Source organism: Sciurus vulgaris (assembly GCF_902686455.1).
Source record: "Sciurus vulgaris genome assembly, chromosome: 5".
Lineage (NCBI taxonomy): Eukaryota > Metazoa > Chordata > Mammalia > Rodentia > Sciuridae > Sciurus > Sciurus vulgaris.
The window spans coordinates 177,239,948-177,263,482 of record NC_136465.1 but is presented as its reverse complement, the minus strand read 5'-3'; the positions used below and the strand labels follow the sequence as shown (position 1 = coordinate 177,263,482).

The 23,535-nt window shown below is 55.0% G+C and overlaps 1 protein-coding gene across 2 annotated transcripts in view; it reads right to left on the bottom strand.

Annotated features, from left to right (window-relative positions):
• Positions 1–23,535, bottom strand: part of FBLN1 (fibulin 1) — a 75,588-nt gene that overhangs the window by 13,377 nt on the left and 38,676 nt on the right. Inside the window, exons 14-16 of one of the 2 annotated variants that reach the window (XM_079142579.1) lie at positions 23,282–23,405; positions 5,438–5,580; positions 3,453–3,584 (exon numbers count right to left, since the gene is read on the bottom strand). In XM_079142579.1, the coding sequence (XP_078998705.1) occupies positions 3,453–3,584; positions 5,438–5,580; positions 23,282–23,405 (399 nt within the window). Of the gene's footprint in view, positions 1–3,452; positions 3,585–5,437; positions 5,581–13,327; positions 13,776–23,281; positions 23,406–23,535 lie in introns of those variants that run through there. The other variant, XM_079142580.1, reaches the window with a different exon arrangement.

Genomic DNA, 23,535 nt, shown 5'->3' with positions numbered 1-23,535 from the left:
GACAGATGAGGAAGGCTGCGTCCCCAGAGCACCTTGGCCAGGTGCAAAGGCAGTCTTCATTCTTCATTGACAGCAGGGAGGAGGAACGCAGGGGTGCTGTTGGGGACAGCAGCCGCCCGCACAGTCCCGGGACCCCTTGGAACAGGCTTCAAGATTGCATTAGACGAAGCCCTGGCTCGTCCGTGTCCTGCCTGTCTTCGGGCATTAACCTCCTGTGACTTTAGGGGGGTGAACACTCTGGTCATGGGGGTCTGAAGGCTTGTCCACTGGTGATTTTCCTGGGATAACCACTTGGTTCAAGTTGACACCAGCCCAGAAGCCTCCCGCTCTGGAAGGCTGGGCTCCAGGTCCATTCTGGGCCCAGCGCCAAATGGCCTCTGCAAGCTCTTGTCCCTCCCGGCCCTTGCTTCTGCATCCCTGAGTAGGGGTCACCCCAGTCACAGGGTGTTGGCGATGACGAAATGTCAGCTCCTGTGCCTCCCGGCTCACCAACCATCCTTCCTTCCCACGGGTGGAGGCTCAGCTGGGCCTTGCCTCCTCCAGGAAGCCCCTGGCTGGTGCCCAGTGTCCACCCAGGGCGTGGCCTGGAGCTGGCAGGTGCCCCTACAGTATGCTGCTGGTGGCAGAGCTGCCTGGCAGCTCTCCAGGGACTCAGGAGCCTGGCAAGTCCTAGTGGGGAGCAGCAGACGGCAGGCCTCAGTGGCCCAGGAACACTCATCCCCCTCGGCCGACACCGAGCTCCCATCTAAGATGGTGCCTGAGAGAACTGCTGCGCTCAGAGCGAGTCTGGAGACATCCTGGCCTGTGGTTTGCAGTCGCAGGCTCACGCAGTCAGTTAGATCCCTTCCCTCTTTGGCCCAAGGGAAGGGCTCATGCCCCGGCCCTGGCGGTGTTGTGAGTGGGCAGAGAATGTGGGGTGAGAGCGCTCAGTGGAGGAATGGACCTGAGGGTGAAGCCTGTTCCCAGGCTGCTTGTGCCCGGCTCCCGTCCAGCAGAGAACAATTGCCAGGTGGACGGTCCCTGAGCTGTGTGCTGGGGCTCCCCCAGGGCCTAGGAGGCTCCCAGAGCACACAGAGGTGGTTCTGGCGGAAGAGAGGATGGAGGCAGAAGATGAAGGTCCCAGGGAAGACAGCCCCAGCAGGGAAGTCGGAACCCGGAAGCACAGGGACAGAGGCAGCCAGAAACGCTCGGGAGACACCACCGGGTGGGACCTCCTGCAAACAGTGCGGGCGGGAGTGGCCAGGGCCCACTGGCAGGCCAGCTTCAGGAGGAGCCGTTCCCAGGGCTGGGCTGGGGCCTCCCCCATGGCCCAGCCCAGAATTCCAAAGACCAGGGCACCCGTGACCAGGCGCGGTGAGGGGAACGGCCGCTCTGCGGCTGTCCCACATTCCATTCCCAGGAAGCCCACTGCTGGGGACCTGTGTGGTCACCTCACCCACCCTGGGGGCCACTCCACAGCCTGCCTGCCCCGAGTCACTGGGAGAAGACTAGCAAATCCCCGGCCCTCTGGGCCTTGGTTTCCCTTGTATGGATGGGGTCAGGGGAGGGTCTCCAGAGCCTCGCAGCTCTAACGGGCCGGGATGTTCTGCCCAGCGGACGAGAAGCCCAGAAACGGCAACTCCGACGCGGGTGTGACCAGAGACGGGCGCTGGTGGGTGCCATTCCGGCCTGCTGCCTGACCTCCTGGCTCGGTCACCCCAGGAAGGATTTAGCTGGGAGTGGAAGAGGCAGAAATGTCCAGGGACCCGCCGGGGAGAGCCCTCACCGGCCGAGGCTCTGGGCCCCTGGGGCAAACCTGCTTCCGCCAGGTATTCTGAGTGTTTATGAGGCGCTCCTGCCAGGAGGCAGGCGCCAGGGCTTTTATCCACCTCTGCGTGTGCAGGGCCAGGGTAGGTCAGCCCAGGTGGGGCTTGGGAAGGGTGCCGACATGGAAGGGATGAGCGGGTGCACTAGGAAGGTCTGTGACGGCAAACGCTAGGGTCCCCAGTGCCAGGAGCGGCCCTGGGGCTGGGGCTTCACCACAGCCACACCTGCAGGTCAAGCGCAGGGCAGGCACGCGGTGAGCTGTGGGCCGGTGTCTGGGTGCCCAGCTCTCCCAGTGAGGCAGGATGAGGCCTCCACCCTCCCTCTCCCCATCTGCCCACATCCCCGGCCAAAAGTTCTCTTCGTCTAAACCCTCATTTTACCATGGGGAAACTGAGGTCCAGAGCGGGCAGCACCTCCAGTTCGAGCAGCCAGTTTTATGACTGCTGACAAGCAAACTGCACCCCGCTGGGGTCCCGGTGAGGGCTAATGCGCCATTAATTGTAATTAACTAATTATTGCTGCTGCCAACTAGCGGAGGAGGAGGCTGGGGGTGGGAGCCCCAGAGGACTCAGTCATGTTTACAACACGCAGACCCATTTAAGAGCTCGTAAAGTCGCTATAAATGGCTCTTTGGCAACAGGGGATTAACGACTCCTTTCGGCCTCGGCCAGTTTAACAACCGTCAGGTTTGGGGGTAGCGGGGGCGAGGTTCCAAGGTCCAACAGCGCCACCTGGAGCCCACATTCTAAAGTGTCCTGATCCAGTCAGGACCTCAGAAGCCCTAAACTCACATCGGATTCCCAAAGGGGAAAGTGAGGCCCAGGTGAGAGCGGGGAGCATTCTCAGCTGCTTGGAAAATGTTCATAGTTCAAATCCAAGTCCAAACCGGCAGATGAGACTGTTCCCTTCCCTATGAACAGACATCCCTTAGGCTGGGACCTTCAGGAGGGGTTCGTGGATGGCAGGAGGCATGTTGGCCAAGTGCTGTGGTCCGACTGCCTTTTCAGAGGTGGTTGACCCAGGGAGGGTTCTGCCCCGGCGCCCGACAGAGCAGCTGGCCTTGCACGGCCTTCCCATCCAGCCGGAGGGAGCTTCACGCAATCTCCCGAATCCACGCACTTTCCCTCTGGGAGTCTGCTTTGCCATTTCCTGTGCCCGGCTCACCCTTCCCCTTTTACCAAGTTCTCTGCCCAGGTCCCTCCTCCACAGAGGCATCCTTCAACTGTCCCCGCCCTGGTCTCCTAGACCCTCAATCTCCAGGGAGGAGGAGCAGAGCTGCACACGCAGAGGGGCTCTGGCCAATGGGCCCTGGGGGAGCAGACGGACCATGCTCAAGTCCCAAAGCACCTGTGGCCAAGAGCAGAGCCCAGGCCCTCCGATTCTCCCTTCACTGTTCCTCCCACTAGACCCCAAGAAGAAAAACCCCCTCAGCTCCACGGACTCAGGGACTGTGCTGACCCAGAGCAAGAGCGCCATTCACATGACAGCCACCTGTTTTACAGGTGGGGAGATGGAGGCCAGGAGGCTGGGGCACAGCCAGGGCAGGTTCTGCCATGCGGGCTGGGCAGGTCCAGAGAGGTTTTCCTGCCCAATGGTACAAGGAGGGCCCGTGGCTCATCGTCAGCATGCCGAAGGGGGCCACTCACCCACGGTCATGCCATCCACGTAGCGCTTGATGATGTCGAAGGAGTCCCGCAGGTTCCCTTCCGTTATGTCGAAGATGATGTCAGCCTGGTTGGCGGGATACAGTGGCGTGACGGCCCGCAGGAAGATGATCTCTGCAGAGAGGCACCTCGTGGGGAAGGGCGTGGGCTGGGCCCACCCCAGACACTCCCCCAGCAGCGAGGACCTAGCACAAGGGCCTGTTCACAAGGCGACGTCCCTGGAACGGCAGGCGCCCTGTGTGGGGAGGTGGAGGGTCCTGGGCCTCATGTCCTTGATCAGTGGGGAGCCCGAGGTCTGGAGGGGGTCTGGACGGCCCCTGAGGCCATGCAGCCAATCACAGTGGTGCCCGCACCGAGCAGTAGCTAGTGAGTAGTTACAGATTCTCGTGAAGCGGGAGAGGGGTCAGGAGGGAGACGAGGACACCAAAGGCCCGGGCAGCTGGCTCCTCCTGCGCACAGCCACTCAGGTGAGGCAGACCACTCCGGCAGGCTGGGCTTTCGGGGCTGATCCGTGTCTAGACCCCGTGAAGAGATCAAGACACCCCGGTCTGGGAGCTGCTGGGCCCAGTGTCCACCCTGGCTCCTGGTGGCCTTGGGGGCGTCCTCCCTGGGCCTCAGTTTCCCCGTATGTAAAGTAAAGGAGCCGTTGGTGACCACCAAATTCTTTAGCACTGAAGCTCAGGGCCTAGACTTCTGGGCCCAAGGTGCTAATAGATGTCTCTAGCCACAACCAACACCCTGCAGGTCACCAGCCCCATGGCAGCCCTGGTTGGAAGGGCCATGAACCGGCCATGCGGGTGTGGGAAGCATTGGCGTGTGGTCTGGTGACACGCCATCGTTTTGCCCAAGGCACATGCCAGTCAGGGGCCTCCAACCTGAGTTTGGGCCCCTGTGAAATACTGCTCCTTCCTTCTCTGGAGGAATGAGCCATGGGGAGGGTCTGGACAGGGACTGCAGCTAGAGGCAGCTGGGCCCTGGGGGTCTCCTGTCCTCCCAGAACCCTGCACGGCTCTCACGGTGTCAGCACCAGGGGTTGCCCTGGCCGGCTCCATGGAAGCCTTCCCTGAGAGGAAGGGTCTTTCTTATCATGGTGTCCTGTCCCCAGAGCCTGACACATGGGCTCAGTGAGTGTCTGCAGAAGGGTCTAGTGACGGTGAGCGCCCTGAAGGCCAGGACTGGAGACTCCACAGTGGCAGAGGGTGGCCGGGGACCCCACCAGCGCAGGCACAGGGCTGCATGCCCAGGAGTGAGGTCTGCAGAGCAGGGCTCCAGCCTCCATGGGGCTCCGGGAGCCGGGGCCCAGCCCTGCCCAGAGCAGCGAGCTGGGAAGGCAGGTGCGTAGCACGCCAGGAGCTCCCTGGAGCACCAGGGCTCGGCGTGGAACGCTTCTGGTCTAGCTCCTCCACCCACTGTCCCTGTCTCCAGGACCATGTCTCCCCGTGCAAATATGATCAGCTGCAACCTTTCAAGGCCCCCAACGCCTTAGGGTGAAGCCCCAGCTCCAAGTTCAGGCTGATCCCTGCGGATCCTTCAGCCCTTGTCTTGCCAGGTGGCTGCCACTCCAGCCAAACAATGTGGCTTCATCCTCGAATGCTCACACTGTCCCACTCAACTCCAGACCTCTCATTTGTGACCTGCTCTGCTTGGTGGCCTCCTTTCTCCTTCTCCGCTTTTTACCAAATCACCTCTGAGCCACCACTTGGGCCCCAGCACAAGGCCACTTCCTCCCAGAAGCCCTCCTAACTCCCCAGAGCTCGGCACAGAAGCCACACTGAAGCTATGTGCACAAGGACCCTGGACTGAGGTCCAGGCACTGGCTGGAATGGCGGGTAGACGGGGAGGGGAGGGGCAGCAGTCGGGAAGGGTCTGCGTTCAGCCCCAACCACACTTTCTGAGGCCCAGCTCTCCATCCAAGCAGAGGGAGGTCCTGAAGGGGACCCTGGCGCCCCCAGACCAACGCCACTCACCTTCAGGACGGGTGAACTCACGGAAGGTGGGCAGTGAGACGACAGTGTGGGAGATGGTATGCACGGGGTCCCGCATGCAAGCCACGTGGGTGGGGCGGCAGGACTTGATGCAGCGGACGGTGTCTGTCTTCTCTTGGCGCAGCCTGAGGGGAACCACAGCACATGAAGCTGATGCAAAGTCAGGACCTCAGCTCCCACAGGGACCAAGACCCAGGAGCAGCAGCAGGTGGCCAGGCCAGGGCGCAGCTGGCCCGAGGAGGCTGCAGTGGAGAACCGTGTCGGCCCCACAGCCTGGTTGCTCTGTGGTCCTTCCTGCAGACCGTACCTGGGTCTGAGCACTGGAGGCCCCTCCAGTTCCACTTGTCCAGCTGCCATAGGCACAGCTTTGAGATCTGCTGACAGCACCACTGAGCCTTAGTCTCCATGCTGCCCAGCGCGCTCACTCACTGCTGACTCAACAGATGTGTTCTGAGTGCCTGCAGGGCACCAGGTGCTCTGGCACCAAGCGAGCAAGGGACACAGCCTCCCCACCCCTGGGAGCCGTGGCTGGGTGAGAGTGGGTCACAAGCCTGTGCAGAACTCAGTGCCCAGAACAAAGGAGTCGAATCCATAGCATCATGTGGTAGAGAGCAAGAGGGTGAGTCACAGGCCTACACTCTAGGACTGCTCTAGACATGCTCCTAACACCTCTTTATCATAAAATAGGCAGATACAAAAGCTACCCCAAAGGAAGGTCTAGCTCAATCAATTATGATGAGGCCAATATCCTCATAATCATCACCCATGTCAAGAAAGAGGAGTTGGCCAGGTTCCTGTGGCTGCCTTGTGTGCACCAGACCAGTGTGAACTCTTCTGTCCCACAAGCAGCCCCAGCTGAGCCCCAGGGCAAGCCCCCTGGGTTTCCTCACAGTTTTATGGTAGCAGTGTGCATCTGCAGACCAGCCATCTAGGCCTGTTCGTGAACAAGGGCTTGCTGTCTTTTAAGTTCTTTCTCACCTATAGGTTTCCTTTCTAGCCCTTATTTTCCACACAATTTATCTGTTATAGTATGCAGTGCAGGCGGGGGTTGTGGCTCAGTGGTAAAGCACTTGCCTTGCAGGTGTAAGGCACTGGGTTCAATTCTTGGCCCTGCATACAAATAGATATAAAGGTCCATCAACAACTAAAAAAAAAATTTTTTTTAAAGTATGCAATGCATCTGAGCTGCAGAGTCCTCTGCAGCCTGGACCTTGCCACTTGCTTCCTCATGGTATGGTCCCGGGTGTTCCCTGTCCTCTGGATTGCCTGCACACTGGCCATTCACCTGGTTTCTTTCAAAGGCTCGAGGGTGGTGTGTCTTCCCTTGGGGCGCACGGATTCTGGTACCTGTCACCCTGTGATGCCCAGTTATTGATGCTCAGGGCCAAGACCACTCACTCATGGGGGATTGAGGATTATTGTTGGTGTATCGCTTCATTCTTATTTACTGGTTGGTATACTCTTGTAAAGAGATGGCTTTCCCCATGTGCTTCCCTGCTGCTTGGTTACCAGGAGGTATAATTCACAGAGGAAAAGCAAGACGAATATTGATTCTTTCCTTGTATTTACCAGTTTTCAGGATCGTGAACTAACTTTCATCATTCTCCAAACACACAGACCAGTATAAACTCATGATTTGAACCAATTTGATGAGACTTGATGCATTGTCATTATTATCCTTTGTAAAAACTCAAAATTTTCCATCTTTGACCAAAGGGAAAATGGCTCCTGGGTCCTTTGGGCCTGGTTCTAGGGGTCCTTAAAGCCTTCTGGCTGAGAGGACAAGGTGTCTTGGATTTTTACTGCTCAAGACCTGGACTCAGTCATTGCTCCAAGAAGTCTTGGATTCATTTTTTGTGTTTTGCAGAAAATGATATTTCAAGGCCACAACTGGGATACTAGTGATGCCCAGTGCCACTGAGTTGGTCATAGTTCCTAGACCTCATCAGTGGACATTTTCATAAATAAAATACATCAAGAGTTCATGCTGATATTTCCAATTTAAAATAAGGTCACACGATTTTTAGTTTAAGCCTTTCCCCATGTCAAAAGAATCTTCTTTGTTCTACATCAGAATCCCAATTCCCAAGGACACAAGGGTGATAGACTATCCCATAGTTACTCATTTCATTTACCTGACATTTCACACAGTAGTCTCAGAAAAAAAATACTGAAATTACCATCACTAACATAATTTCTGAAAATAATTTCTTTGATATATTTTCCCTCTTCTGCTTGGTTTTCAAATAGATGCACTACTTCTGGATTATCTGAGCTATGTAACAATTTATGCCACACTCTTTCCCTTGTAATAGTGATTTAGTTATAATTTGACAAATAATTACATGTTCATTGCTTGCATGTTCATAATAGCCTGTGGTCTTTGTATATAAAAGTCAGTTTTGCTGGGTATAAAATCCTTGGCTGACATGTTCTTGAGTATCCTAAGTATGCTATTTAATTTTCTTTGATGATGATAAACCTTTTCCCTTAGAAGTCACTCTCTTTGTCCAGATGTTCATGTTTTTCTCCCTTTTATTTAAAGTCCACTAATTTTATGAGAATACGTCTTGGCATTGGTTGTTCTAGGTTGACAGATATTCTCAAGTCTGTGGTGAATTCTTTCAGTATAGAATTTCAAATCTATTTTTTTAATTTATGGAAAGTTTTCTTGATTTATCACTTGTAGTGTTCCTCCTCCTTGTTTTGGGTTTCTTCTTCAGAGACTCCTATTATCCATATGTTCAGTTTGCTCTGCATATCTTGAATATCTGTCACTTTTTCTCCAAGCCTCCTTGAAGCTTGTTATTTGTCTTTTGATTTTTAAAATTTTTGGTTCAATTTCTGTTTTTCCTGTTTATTAACTTTTGTATTTCTTCTAGTTTAGTCTTCCTGCAATTATTTAAAAATATTTAAAATTATGTCCTGAGTCTATTACTTCATTTCTCAGTTCATCCTAATTCTGATTCACTACTTCTTCCATGTTTTGATCACTTTAACATTTTTGGTTTGTTTAAAAGATAGAATATTAGACTTTTGATATGCTGTGTGAATGTTTTTTGAATGTGCTTTCATGATCCAGAGGGATATCATTCTGGTCCTGATTATTTGCTTTCCTTATAACAATTTTATATATTAGTTTGCTAGAATTATCATAACAGAATATTGCAGACTGGGTTTAAACAACAGAAATTCATTCTCACAGTTCTGAAGTCGTGGTGTTGGCAGGGTTGGTTTCTTTGAGGCCTCTTTCTTGGCTTGTAGAAATCTGCTTTCTTGCCGTGTCTTTGCATGGCTTTCCCAGAGTCCTCTCCACATAAGGACTCCCTCTTTTGACTCTATCTCTAAGTGAAGTCACATTAAGAGATACTGGAGGTTAGGACTTCGATCTATGAATTTTGAGGGGGACACAGTTCAACCCATAACATTTGTATGAAGTGTCATGTGCTGAACTGTGCTCCTCCAAAAGAAAAATACCGAAGTTCTAGCCCCAAATGCCCCAGAATGTGACCTTATTTGGAAGTAGATTTGATTAGTTAAGATGAAGTCATCCTGGAATGCAGTGTAACTGATGTCCGCAGGAGAAGAGGGCCACACAGATGCATAGGCACTGACAATGCCATGCAACCGCGGTGGTAGAGATAAGCCCAGGAATGCCCAAGGTCACTGCTGGGCCACAGCAGCTAGAAAGTAGTCCTCCCCTCCAGGGTGGGAGAGCCCCTACAGGTTTCAGATCCCCTACAGGATCCTGAACTTCAGGCCTGCGGAATCATGAGGCAATACGTTTCTGTGATTCTAAATCACCAGTTGGTGGCACAGAAACTGTAAGCAGGATTTGGCCTTGATGGCTTTGGTTGGGTGTCTTTATTGGAAATTAGTTTTCCTGGGATTCTAAAAACAGTTCAGTTCTCAGGCATTTTTCTGACCTCACAGAGCTCACTAGTGTGCTGCTCTGGGCAGCCCCCTGTCTCTGCGACTCTCCTCTCCAGTGTCTACTGTCACTGTCCTGCCCAATCTCCCATTCCACTTCCAGCAGCTGTGCCTAGCGCCACCATCACTTCCGGCCACTGCATCTTCCCAGAGTCTCCGTGCCACACGTGTTGCATTCGCTATTTCATCTCTTGGCTCTCTGCACCACGCCAGACTGCCTCCTCCTGTCACTAGTAAAGTGTCCTGCTCTGGAACTGGGGCTCGCAGAACGGGGCTGACACCCAGAGCTCCAGATGAGGCCCAGCAGCACGCGGCTCCCAACTGTGTTGCTGTCGTCCCGGCTGGTGAGGCAGCACAGGACGGGGCCCAGAGCACAGGCCCTAGACAGGCTGCGGGCACTGGAAAGCCACCAGCCGCCAGCACTGGAGTTGGGGCACTTCCTTAACCTCTCTGCACCTACAGGTCCCGATGTGAATCGGGCAGATACTACTTGCTTCCCAAGGCTGCTATGAGGACAAAATGAGTCAGGTGCTGGGGACAGTGCCCTGCTCAGGGTTAACTGTCACCGTCACCATTGTTGCCAGGATGACAAGCACTGTCCTTATCTGTTCTTGGGAGTTTGACTGACAACAGTGACACAGTCAGAAAAGCCAGGTCTCGGAGCCAGAAGTATGGCGGCTCCACGTATCAGTGACCTTGGACACCCCCGAACCAAAAAGCACAGGAATATTTGGTTACCTTCCAATACACACAGAAACCCCCACCTGCACTCGTCAGCCTCCTACAAGACCAGCCTGTGCCTCGTGCGTTAGTTCATGGAATCATCAAGATCAGCCAAGAGATGGGCCCGGAGGCTCCGGAAGGCAGACCGCTATTCAACAGCCCGGCCTGGCCAGTGGCATGGAGGAGGGTCAGACTGCTGCTCCTGCGTTTTCTGTGCATCTGGCCTCTCAGCAGCATGAGCTAGGAACGTCACTCTACAGCCCCGGGAACCGCAGGGCAGAGGTCAGCATCCGGCACATCAGATACCACCCTTCCCGCCATGTGCACTCAGGGCCCGGACAGACCAGGCCACCCTAAAAGGTCGGCAGTTCCACAAACAAAGGCAAGTGAAGCTGAGCTGAAGAGTTGCTTGGTGGGAAGACGGTGGAGAGGATTCCGGCAAGCCACGTAATGTCACGGACGGCCTCCGAAGCCCCCGGGGGGCCCATCTTCACAGTTCCGTGAACATGAAGGCAAAGTGCTCCTTTCGGCCTGAATAATCTGGACCATGATGATGATTGATTGGATAAAACAACCGAGTCCCTATCGTGCCCTGCTGGCTTCAACAAAGAATACCCTGGAACTACGCCTTGGAAAGGTGATCCGTCCCCCTCCCTCTGAGCCATCCCATAACCGTCCGTTCACCCACCCATCCATCCGTCCGTCCATCTGCCTCTTTGTATGTTCATTCAGATAGTTACTAAGCTCCTTCTTTAGTAAATATTCCAAAGGTGCTGAGAATAAAGAAGTTAACCAGATACAATCCCTACGTTCAAAAAGCTCACCGTCCAGTGAGGCCCACAAAGGTCAACGACAAGGCAAAGGGCTAGTGCTCTGATGGGGACGCTGGGGCAGAGCACAGAGCAAGGAAGGCTTCCTGAGAGGGTGACTTTTGAGCTGAGTCTCAAGAAGAGTGGCAGTCTGCAGTGGACCAAGGCATAGGCTAAATCCATGGGAAGGACAGGAGCCCTGCGGGGCCAGAGCAGCCTCGGGCAAGCTGGGCTGGAAGGGGCAGAGACCGGCAGGCAGGGAGCGGCAGCCTATTCCAAAGGAGTTAGACCTCATGCACTAGGGAAGAACACCAAGGAAGGTTCCAAAGAGGACTGGCCCCATCATGACCAGACTGCCCTCCAGGGGTCCTCTGCTGCAGCTTGGAGACTGTACTGAGAGGTGGGTGACTGGAAGCCAACCCAGCTGACAGCATCAGAGGGGCCTGGGACACTGAATGGGAGGCTGGAGACGCAGGGCCGGAGGAGGGGCTTGTGCTCCCTCGGGAAGTGAACTCAGCTTCTGTGCAGGCAAGGACTTGATGCCCGCTGTCCTCCCTGCTCGGCCGCCAGCCAAGCCACCCTCCTTCACAGCCATCAAAGGAAGGACCCCAGGACCCTGCAGCGTCCTCTCCTCAATTCCACCGAGCTGTCCTGCTGGCCCCCTTTGGGCTTCTGCTTGGAAACAGTGTTGGCAGTCAAAGCCACAGACACACTGGAGGGGTTAGCAGTGTCAGTGGAGAGACACTGTCCCCCCATGGACATAGCAGTGGACATGGACAGAGCACAGACTGTGTCCTGGGGTGCTTGCTAGGAGCTGGGACAGTTGCTGAATGAGAGGGACCTGGTTACTGTCTTCATGGAGCCTCCCAGATGGCGGGGAAGGCAGATTTGCAAAACATGGGTACAGAAGCATTGAAGTCTGCGAGCAGCATCGTGAGGAAGCGCGACAGAACACACCCTGGGCGCTGGGAGGCCGCTGCTCTGGTCTGGGGCTGCTCCGGTGTCTCCCAGGCTCCATGGGCTGGAATTCAACCCTAACTGAAAATTAAGAAGGTGGAAATTGATTTCAACTACGGTTCAGAGGTGTGCCTCTGGGAAGTGATCAGGAGTAGATAAGCTCAAGAGGGTGAAGCCTATGATGGAATCCTGAAGGCTTTATAAGAGGAGAGACACCAGAAGAGAGACAGATGCACCCGCATGCTCCCTGACTCTTGCCATGTGATGCTCTGTGCTGCATTCAGACTGCCAGCCAGAAGGCCATCACGAGGTGTGGCCCATTGACCTTGCACCTCCAGAACCTCTTTTCTTTATAAAGTTACCCAGTCTCATGTATTTTGTTATCGTAAGAAAAAAGACTACTACGGCCTCTCAGAGGAAGACACATGTAAGCTGAGGTTTAAACAACTTTGGGGACATGGGTTTTAAATGCAATGGGCCCGAGGCAGCAAAGAGATTGCAGTATAGACTGAAGGAAACAAGCAAGCAGAGAACACGCTGGGGTCAGGCTGGAGTCAGCACGCAAGGTCTGAATTATGCACAGGCTTGGAAGGCACGAAGGGAGCCATGAAGGGTTTTGGGAAGAAGCTTAAAAGATCGTTCTAGTTGCTGAGCACAGAATGAGCCTTAGAGAGACTTGAGTGGATGCTGGGTGCCCAGCAGAGGTGCTTGGCTGTAACCACGGCCCACAGTGGAGGTACTAAGACAGACTGAAATAGCAGAGCTATGGAGTCAGTGACTGGGATTTGGATACCAGCTGTGTGATCTTGGGCAAATTGCATGCCCTCTCTGAGGGTCCAGAGGTGATGCACCTGCCTGGTAGGTCCGGAGGCAATGCACACTGTGGCCCCATGAGCACGGCACTTACTGTGCTGGTCTTTGCCTCCTCCTGGCATAGCCCTGGGGTCCTCAGAGGAGGGAGGCCACTGAGCCCATTTAGGCAAGAGCTTTGTCCAAGATGTGCCTGTGTTCAGAACAGGAGGTTTCAGACTAGAGCTCTTTCTCTGTTGAATGTTAAATGCTCAGCACTGGGCGATACAGCAAGGAACCAGGCAGGGGCCGAGCCCCGGTTCCTCGGCAGGGCTTGGCCTCAAAGGCCATGCGTCCTGGTCAAGCCCTTCCCCTTCTTGGGAACTGCGCTTGCTAATCTCTGAGGACCTTCTCATCACCGTCACCTTCAAGGCAAGATGAAGAGCAAGCTCGTCTGAAGCCACCCACCCGGGCTTCCTCCCCTCACAGGCTCCCAAGTAGGAGACACGGTGAGCTCTAAGGACAGGACCCTCGGGCTCGGGTCCCCTACGGGAAGCGCCCTCAGCCCGTGGGGACACCAGCACTGGTTAGGGCTTGGCTCTCCCCTGGGTGGTAAAAAGCACAGAGAACCCCAACACCAAATAAAACCAAGGCACGCCAGGCATGCTGTGCAGGACAGGTGCTGAGACTTTATTAGAATCCCGAGGGCGGGGCGAGGAAAGCGACAAGAGGGAGGCCCCGCGGCCGAAGCAAGTGCTCAGAGCTCTGCAGACACAAAGATGAAAAGCTTGGCCACAAAGGAGCTGACGGTGCCGTGGCGATGGAGGTCCATCTTGACGGTCAGCAGCAAGTCCCTGGGCTCGGGGACAGGCTTGGTGAGCGCCACCACCCCGCTGTGGTGGCTCACCTTCTGGGTGGTGAAAAAGCCCTCCTCATTGCCGCTGGTAATGGCCAGCTGCATGCTGTCCCCAGGGACGGCACTGGAGGGGCCCATGCGGAAGACCACCGCGGGCACTTGGATGTTGGTGGGGAAAGAGAGGTGGTAGTAGGTTATTCTCAGAGGCAGCTTGGGGCACTCCTGGTTCTCATGGCAAGGCAAGCGCTCGCAGCGGCTGCAAGACAAGTGGGCAGAGAGACAAGAGCGTTAGGGCCACTGGGCGAGCAGAGAAACACAGAGGGAGGGCAGGGGGCTGCTGGGCGGGGCCTCCCGCCGCCCCCGGCCCCTGCGGCCAATGCCAAGAGCACCTTCACTCACCTGGGGGAGGCTCCGGGGACCTCTGGGCTGCTGACTCAGGCACCAGCCTCTTCCACCACCCTCAGGGGGCGCTGGTGGCTGAGGTCAAGGGCTGTGCCCAGGCTGAAGTGTGTCCCCATCTCACAGCAGAACCCCAGTCTGCGAGCACTCAGCAGGCACAGCCTGACCTGAGTGTCTTCCGGGCTCCTGGCCTCTCGCCCAGACAGTGGCCAAGGCTACCAAGTGCTCTTGGGTGGGTCTGAGATGTCCCCAGAGGACAGTTTCCACCACAAGCAGGAAGGGTTGCTGCCATCTATCAGGTCTGGCCTATTCTTTGTGCGCCGTCTAGTTTGGCGGCTCTAAGTGCTCGTGAGGGTGACTTGAGTGCCACTTTTCAGATGCGGAAACAGCTCCAGAGAGAAAGTGCCTTCCGGAGGTCACAGAGTGAGGAAAGGAGCCATGTCTGTGTGCGGGCAGCAAGGTCAGCTCTCTGTTCCTTGTCACTAAGCTTTGGGCTCCAGGTCCAGTTCCTGATTCACACAGCCAGCTCAGGGATCAGAATGGAGATAATGACAGGTTCTACTTTCCTGTGAAAGGATGGAGACAGCACTAACTGACTGTGACTTGATGGGGACAGGTCCTAACTTTCTGTGACAGGAGGGAGACAGGTTGTAACTTCCCATGGAAAGGTGGAGAAAGGTTCTAACTTCCTACGTCAGGATGGAGACAGATACTAAGTTCCTGCGGTAGGATGAAGACGGGTTCTAACTTCCTGTAGCAAGATGGAGATAGGTCATAACTTCCTGTGACAAGATGAAGAGAGGTATTAACTTCCTATGACAAGATGGAGACAGATCTTAACTTCCTAGGACAAGATGGAAATAGGTCTTAATTTCCTATGACAGAATGGAGACAGGTCCTAATTTCCTGTAGCAGGATGGAGGCAGGTCCTGACTTCCAGTGGCAAGAAGGAGACAGCTCTTAACTTCCGATGACAGTGTAGATCATGGTCTTTCTGACTCTCGTGGCTGCATTGTGCTAGGAACTTCCTGCATGAAGATGCAGGTCAAGATGGCCCACTTGCTATAGTGACACTGGCCCAAAGAAATTGTGCAAAGGTTCAGAGTTATCAGTCGGGACCTTGAGCTCAGGCACTAGCTCCCAGGGATAGAGAATTCTGAGCAAAATAAGATGACCCTAATGTCTTACCGGTCCTGTGCCCTTCAGATTGCCTGCTTTACTGAGACTTTCCCACAGATAACCTTTTGATGAAATCTATATAACAAATGTGCTGAGCTAGCTCTGGATCAAACTCCATTAGGGGTTTACTGCTCACATGGCCCCAGCTTTTTTTTTTTTTTTTAATCCCCATCTGGTACTTTTCTTCAATTAATGGCCATGTCTCAGAGAGAGATGTGAGGGCCTCAACATGACAGGATGAAGACAGGTCCTAACTTCCTGTGACAAGACAGAGAAAGGTCCTAATTTCCTATAACAGGACTGAAACAGGCCCTAACTTCCTAGGGAAGGAGGGAGACAAGGACCTAACTTCCTATGACAGGATGGAGACAGATCCTAACTTCCTACAGCAGGTGGGAGACAGGTTCCTACTTCCTGTAGCAGAATGGATACAGGACCTAACTTCCTGTGACAAGCTAGAGACATACCCTAACTTCTTGTGGCAAGATGGAACAGGATCTCATCCTGGAGATGGAGATGGAGACAGGTCATAACTTCCTATGGCAGGATGGACGAAGGCCCTAATTTCCTGTTATAAGATAGGGAAAGGTCCTAAATTCCTGTGTCAAGATGGAAATGTGTCTTAACTTCCTGTGGCAGAATGGAGATTAGGTCTTAACTTCCTGTGACAAGATGGAGAAGAAGGTATGAGCTTCCTGTGACAGGATGGAGACAGGTCCTAATTTCCTGTGACAGACTGGAGACAGGTCCTATCTTCATTTGACAAGATGGAAACAGGTCTTAACTTCCTGTGGCAAGATGGAAACATATCTTAACTTCCTATGGCACATAAAAATAATTCTGACTTCCTGTAATAGAATGGAGGTAGGTCTTAACATCCTATGACAAGATGGATTAGGGTCCTAACTGCCTGTGGCAAAATGGAGACAAATCTTAACTTACTATGGCATGATGAAGACAGGTCCTGACTTCTTGAATTGAAATGAGACAGATCTTAATTTCCTGTGGCCAGATAAACATAGGTCTTAACTTGCTGTGACAAGATGGAGACAGGTACTAATTTCCTGTAGCAGGATGGAGAAAGGACCCAACTTCCTGAGACAGGAAGCAGACAGGTCCAAACTTCTTTCAACAAGATGGAGAAAGGTTTTAATTTCTTATGGCAGGATGGGGCAGGTCCTAACTCCCTGTGGCAGGATGGAGACAGATCTCAATTTTCTCTGACAGGATAGAGACAGGTCTTAATTTCCTGTGATAACATGGAGACAGGTCTTAACTTCCTATGACATGATGGAGACAGATCCTAACTTCCTGTAGCAAGATGGATACTGGTCTTAATTTCCTCCAAGAAGATGGAGACAGATCTTAACTTCCTATGGCATGATGGAGAGAGGTTCTGACTTCCTGTGATTGTATAGAGACACATCCTAACTTCCTGTGACATAGTGGTGATAGGCCCTTGCTTCCTGGGAAAAGAGGACCTGACTTCCTGTGGCTGGATGGAGACAGATCCTAATTTCTGTGACATGATGGAAATAGATCTTAACTTCCTGTCTGAGAACACAGACAGGTTCTAATTTCCTATGACAAGATGGGGAATGTTCCTAACTTACTGTGACAAGATGGAGACGGGTCTTAACATCTTATGGCAAAATGGAGTCCAGTTCTTATCTCCCTGTGATAAGATATATAAAAGTCATAACTATGTCAGGATAGAGACAGGTTCTAATCACCTAAGACAAGATGGAGACATGCCTTAAATTTCCTTTGGCAAAAAGAAGACAGATCTTAACTTCCTATGGTATGGTAAAAACAGGTCCAGACTTTTGTGGCAGGATGGAGACATGTCCTCACTTCCTATGACAGGATGAAGACAGGTCTTAACTTCCTGTGACAGAAGGATACAGGTAATAACTTTCTGTGACAGAAGGAGACAGGTTCTGACTTCTTGTGGCAGTATGGAAACAAGTCCTAACTCCCTGTGGCATGATATAGATAGATTCTAACTTCCTGTGACAAGATAGAGACAGATCTTAACTTCCTGTGGCAGAATGGAGACAGGTCTTAATTTCCTGAGACAATACAATATGGAGACAAGTTTTAGCATCCTGTTATAGAATGGAGAAAGGTCCTAACTTTCTGTGACAAAATGGGGAAAGGTTCTAACTTCCTTTGACAAGATGGCTGCAGGTCCTAACTTCCTATGACAGGATGGCGACAGGTCCTAATTTCCCCTAACAAGAAGGAGACCAGTCTTAACTTCCTATGGCATGATGGAGAGAGTTCCTGATTTCCTGTAGCTGTATTGAGACCAGTCCTAACTTCCTCTGCCACAATGGCGACATGTCTTTACTTCCTGTGAAAGAGGTCAAGACTTCCTGTGGCTGGATAGAGACAGGTCCTAATTTTCTGTGACACAATGTAGACCAGTCCTTACTTCCTGTGACAAGAGGGAGATAGGTTTTAATTCCCATTGACAGACTAGGAAACGGGTCCTAACTTCCTGTGACAAGACAGAGACAGGTCTTAACTTCCTGTGGCAGGATGCAGATAGGTCTTAACTTCCTGTGACAAGATGGAGGCAGGTCTTGACTTCCTATGGACAATTAATACAGATCCTGACTTCTTTTAATTACATGGAGATAGGTCCTAACTTCCTAAGACAGGATGGAGATAGGTCCTAACTTTCTATGGCAGGATGGAGAACAGTTCTTAACTCCTTTTGATAAGATATAGAAAAGTCCTAACTACTGTGGAAGGAAGAGGACAGATCCTAACTTCCTGTGGTGGGATGGAGATAGGTCCTAACTTCCTATGACAAAATGGAGATAGGTCTGAACTTCCTGTGACAGGAACTATCTTCTGTGTCCCATACTCCAGGCTCCTCACACTCAGAAGGCAGTATGACCAGAACTTAGAAAGCAGAGCCATAGTGTGGAGCCCCACAGGACTTGACTGAGCACTTCTCAGAAAGTTCTGCCATCTTAACTGTGTTTGGATTCTCCGGGCAGAGGCATCCTCCTTCCTGGCTTTCATCACATCTCCCTTTTGGCTTTTCAAGTCACTGGGCCTCACTGGGTTACACAGATTCACCTTACATTTGGCACCTACTGTGAGTGGGCTCATCCTGTATTAAGGCTGTTTATCAATGCAGATAGCCTTTGCTTTACCTGGCTATTTACCATTCTGGCTCTCAGAAAGGGCAGCCCTGGGAATGAACTCCATGGCACAGGTCACATGGGGATTAGAGACGCTGGAGAGGGGGATTCTGCATGGGAGGAAGCCCAGATCCAGAGGTAGGAAAGGAAGCTGGTAAGGCACTGCTGAGGGGTGGCCGCCCCTTGAGACAGCCAATTCCAGACAGAATGGGAGTGCTCCACATGACCTGAGATCTCAGGGACAGAGCTTCAGAGGAGCTAGGAGCCAGAAGGTGGTGGAACCCGAGCAGGTGGCTGGGGTCCATGGACTGTGCGTCCCTATGGTGTCAGGCAGCACACTGTGCACACCAGGGGGTTCCTTACACTAGCTCTCCTCACTGTCTCCCAGCAGTCTCCCCATCTACAGATGGGAAGGCAAAGTTCCATGAAGATGTGTCTGGTCCAGACCTGGTGGTCTGTGGTATGTGGCGATTTTGAGCTTCAAAGTTAGCTGTGCCCTCTCAACACCTTTACGAACACACCTACACACTGCACCCCACCCCACCCATTCCTTCAGAAATGGCCCTGATGGGCCTGGTCAGCAGGGAGCACTGGGGTCTCCCCTGTGGGACGTCCTCTTTCTCACTTGTCCTGGGTTTCCTCCACCAGCTGAGGATGGGGTTTTGGTTTGCCAGATGGAAGCGTTGACATGACGCATGTGGGAGTCAAGGAATGCGAGGCGTGCACAAGTCCTGGTGTAGCTCCCTTGACCACCACTCACCAGGAAGCCGGGCGCCCCTCTTCCCAGCGTTTTCCACACGCAGACCACCAGAGCCCTTCCACACACAAGGCATTTCTGGGCTGATCCTTCCAGACCACTCACTTTCCAAGGGTGGCCTTGTGGCTCTCCAGCTTTATCTCCTGTGCCCAACCCAGGACTCAGCCCCTGTCGTGGGCTTTGTAAATGCTCTCTGTGTGGATACCTTGTCCTTGATTTTCCTGGTCAGTGGCATTGTCCTGCTTTATCACAAACTTACTGAAATGGCCTCCAAATCATAATCACCATACCTGGCAAGCTGCGTGTCACACTCAGAATGGCTCTCAAACCTTTGTCAGCCAGTGGGCCTCGACTAGGGACAGGCCATTGTCACTGAGTCTGTCAGGGAGCCCTGCCCAGCATGGGGGCCTGGCTGCAGGTGCTAGTGCTCCCTCGTCCTACCACACATCCTGAGCCACACATCCTGGGCTCCCACTCTCCTGTTCAGTACGTTTGACTGTAGCATCCCAAGTCCTGTGAAGTATCAGTCACCACGGACCAGAGGTTAAAAGCCCTCCAGTCCCTCCTTCTTGGGAGGCATGCCACTCAGCAACCCCAGGCTGTCTGGTGCTAGGGGCCGTCCCTGCTGACGTTTCCCTGAGCTCAGGTGCTTGTCAGGACCCGGCCAGGGCAGAGGGGCCACGGAGGGCTAGCCCTGCCTCACTCACTCCCAGGCCTGAGCTGTTCACGGGTGCCCCTCCTTCAAGACTTGGCGCCGAGGACCCTAGGCCCTGCACAGGCTTCCGCAACCACCCGGCATCCGGGCTGGCACCACCGAGGGAACGTGGGGAATGATCCTGGCCCATGGAAGGCTTCGGGGCAGCCCGGAACCCCTCTCGTGGGGAGCGGGGCGCTGGGCAGGACCCTAACAGCCTGGGCGAGTCCCCCGGGCAAGCCCTGCTGCATGTGGCCAGGGCTGAGACCCAGAGAGAGGAAGGAGGTGGAGAGAGGCCTGTCCTCACATCTTGCCCACAGAGGCCCCTAAATGAGCTGCCCGTGCCGAGTGCCCACCGAGTGCCGAGTGCTGGCTGCTGGGCCCTTCTCAGCGAGGCCTTTTCAGATTTAAAATTTGATTTCTAAAGGTCAGATAACAAGTCCTTTAACAGTCGGGCTTTCTGATGAGAAGGGAGTGGGGCCACGGGACAAAGCCCCCCCCAGGGGCAGCAGTGCTGGGAGAAGGCCGCCCGACCAGCGGCCGGGGTCACGCGTTCACCTGGGGCAAGGAACAGTTCCCTCGGGTCAGCCTGCATGCCCGTGGGCCCAGAGCGGCCCCTGGTGGGTGCGAGTGGGTCTCAACCCCCGTGACACAACTGGGGAGTCCAGGCCGGTCCCCACTCCACACCCAACACTGGGCTCCCCCTGGACTGCAGCTCCGCAGCAGGGGCCGACCACAGAGCAAACCCGAGCCGAGACCCCGAGTAGGGCAGGGATGGCCCCAAGCCCCGTGCCTCCCTGGGCCCGCCTCCCGTCTCCCGGTCACACGGGCAGCAGCGAGCAAAGCCAGCAGTGCTACTCAAAAGTGCCTTTGTACCCTTACGTGGGGTGCTCTAGGACAGGGACGGGGTGCTCGCTGTGCACACCCCTGCCACCACTCCTCTGGGCCCCCGGGTGCTCGTCACCTATGACCCCAACACCTGGCCAAGCAGTAAGCGTGATGCCACCTTATGGGGACAGAAAGGGCCCCTGCGAGGCCCAGAGGCTGCCCCAAGACCATAGCACGTGGAGGGTCAGGGCCAGGAAAGGCCAGGTTGGAAGCTGGCCCTGCCTTGTCCTGGTGCAGGCCCTCCCTCTCCACACACCCTAGGCCTGGACGACGGACCTGGAAGCCGAGTGCGGCAGTGCGCCTGCCCACGCACTGAGGCTCGGCCAGAGCAGGGGAGGGGTTTCTGTGGGTCCCTGTCCTCACAGGTGCCTGCACATGCCTGGACACCAGAGGCCGCCAAAGACACACCATCCCTTCACCCAACAACACCGGCGGGGGTAGCATGTGAGGGTGCCCACCTGCACCCACCAGGGCCAGCGAACAGGCAGGGGGAGGCTCTTCCCCACGGTCATGGTCAACTAGGGCAACCTGGAAGAGGATATCACCTCCACACCTTGTAGCTGAGAACAGGGAGGTTCCAAGGAGCTCAGGGACCTGCCAGGGCCAGCGGACCTGGAAGTGGCTGAGCTGAGAGGAAAGCCCAAGTGAACCCGAGGTTCCGGAACGCACCCTGCATCCCCCTGACTATAGAGTCCTTGCCAGGGAGGGGAGCTGCCCAGGTCCCCCACCCTTCCCAGTCCATCTTTCTCCCCAGCCTCTGAGCAGGACACTGGGTGGCACAGGTGGTAAGATGACAGTCACAAGGAGACAGGAGTCACTGGGGGACGGCCATCTTCCCACGGCTGGAGCATCCTCCCTGCTCCCATCTTTAAGTGGGGGACTTAATTCCAGCCCTTACTATAGAGAATGGCAGAACCCCTCTTAGCTCCCTGGGGTGAGGGGCAGGCTGCCAAAGCCACAGGAGGGCGAGACCAGGCCCCTGGCTACCAACACCCCCTGGGTGGAATGGCCGGGTCTCTGGCTGAACCTCTATTCTGCTGCGAGCCCATGCAAGTGCTGTCCAGCTCCACAGGGCTGCTCCTGACCTGGCCCAGCAGGCTGCCCACACTCTTTGAGCACCGATGGCACTGGGGACTGAACCTGGGGTGCTCTACCACTGAGTGGCGTCCCCAGCCCTTTTCATTTTGAGACAGGGCCTCGCTGAATGGTGATTCTCCTGCCTCAGCCTCCCCGAGTCTCTGGGATCAGACAGGCACCACCGCACCTGCCTGAGCACTGACGCTCTGCACGTACACGGAAGCCAGTGCGGGGACAGGGCTGCGTGGGTCCCTGTCCTCACAGGGGCCTGCTCTGGGCCAGCCCAACAGCAACGGCTTCCCCTGCGCGGAGGGCGGCGGCTTCCTTGGCACACCGACCCGGGAGCTTGCCTCTGCCCTGGCAGACGCAGCCTCAGTGAGCGGGGCAAACCTCCTGCCCTCAGCGCAGGAGCCACCATGAGCCCTGGCGGGCGCCTGCTCTTCCTGGGGTTGGTGGCTGCCTGTGTGTTGGAAGTCAGCATTGCAACCATGGCTGGCCTTCCAGAATCCTCAGACTCGGACGCTGACAGACTCCGGAAGGATGGCGAACTGATGAGGAGTGGCTGCACAGCCACAGAAGAAGGGCACAGGCCTTCCTGACGCCTCAGAGGAGCGCCACCACTGCCCGCCGCCACCACGTGACCCACACGCTCTCTGGGGTGCAACATACTTGCACCCAGGGGTGAAGTGGCTTTTCCCTGACAGGACGGACAATGAAGGGCTGGGCTTCCGAGGGCCAGCACGGCAGCTCAGGGAGCCTTGGTGGGTGAGCAGGTACCCCAACGGCAGGCACGGGGCTGCAGGACAGCGGAGGGGCATGGGCCCAGGGCCAGTGGAGGACACTGGGTCCCTGTGTCATCAAAGAAAGACACTGTCCCTCAAGCAGGAGGGGCACAGGCCAAGGGCCCAAGACAGGCTCAAGGTCAGGTCACAGCTGGGAACCCGGGCTGCTCGGCCACCTGCCTCCCGCGGGCAGAGAGGGGCCGAGGAGCCCACACTCCTGGGTCGCTCCCAGCACAGAGCTTTTCTAGAAGCAAATGACTGAATGAGACTCAGTAAAATCAGTGTGATGGTGGTCAAGGCAAGAACCACGGCCTGGAGCCCTGGTGACTGACCCCATGGACATGCTGGTGGCCAGGGAGAGAGAGAGCTTCCAATGACACGTGGCCACACAGTCCCAGGTTTAGGACATGGAATCTTCCGCACTGATCCCACAAGCCACTCTGCTGGGAGGAGTCTGGCTTTTGGGGGTTTCACAATTACGACACCCAGCAAGGCACACCGGCTCTTGGGCTTTGACTGACAGTCATCACTGGCAGCTCCACCGCATCAGCCTGTTCTGACATCTGCGCAGTACGAGTGAGGAAGAGGCCCAGAGAGCTCGCCCCAGGCTCCACACTAGGACGCGGGCGAGCAGAGGTTCTGCCTGGCCTGGCACAGGCTCGACCTGAGACCAGTCTCGACGGCCCTGGGGGCCTGAGAACCAGAGTGCAGCTGATCCCCAAGGCTCCCCTGGAAGCATGAGGTCACAGCTCCCAGACACCCACCCAGGCCCAGAGCGGGGCCTCTGGGAGGGCGACGCAGACAGGACGGCAGGCCCGAGGGACTTACGTGTCTGCGGAGCGGCGGTAGCCCTCGGGGCACTCGAAGGCCAGGCAGCGGAAGCCTCCCTGGATGTTGAAGCAGGTCTCGTTGATGGAGCAGTTGTGGATGCCGGTCACACACTCGTCAATGTCTGTGGGAGACCCCGGGCAGCGGGTCAAGGCAGAGGCCAGGGGAGCTCTCCCCACCCAGACTGAGGTGCCCAGGCCTCCCGCTAGCCAGGGAGGACAGGCATCACACCACCCTTGCCCTTGGTTGCAGGG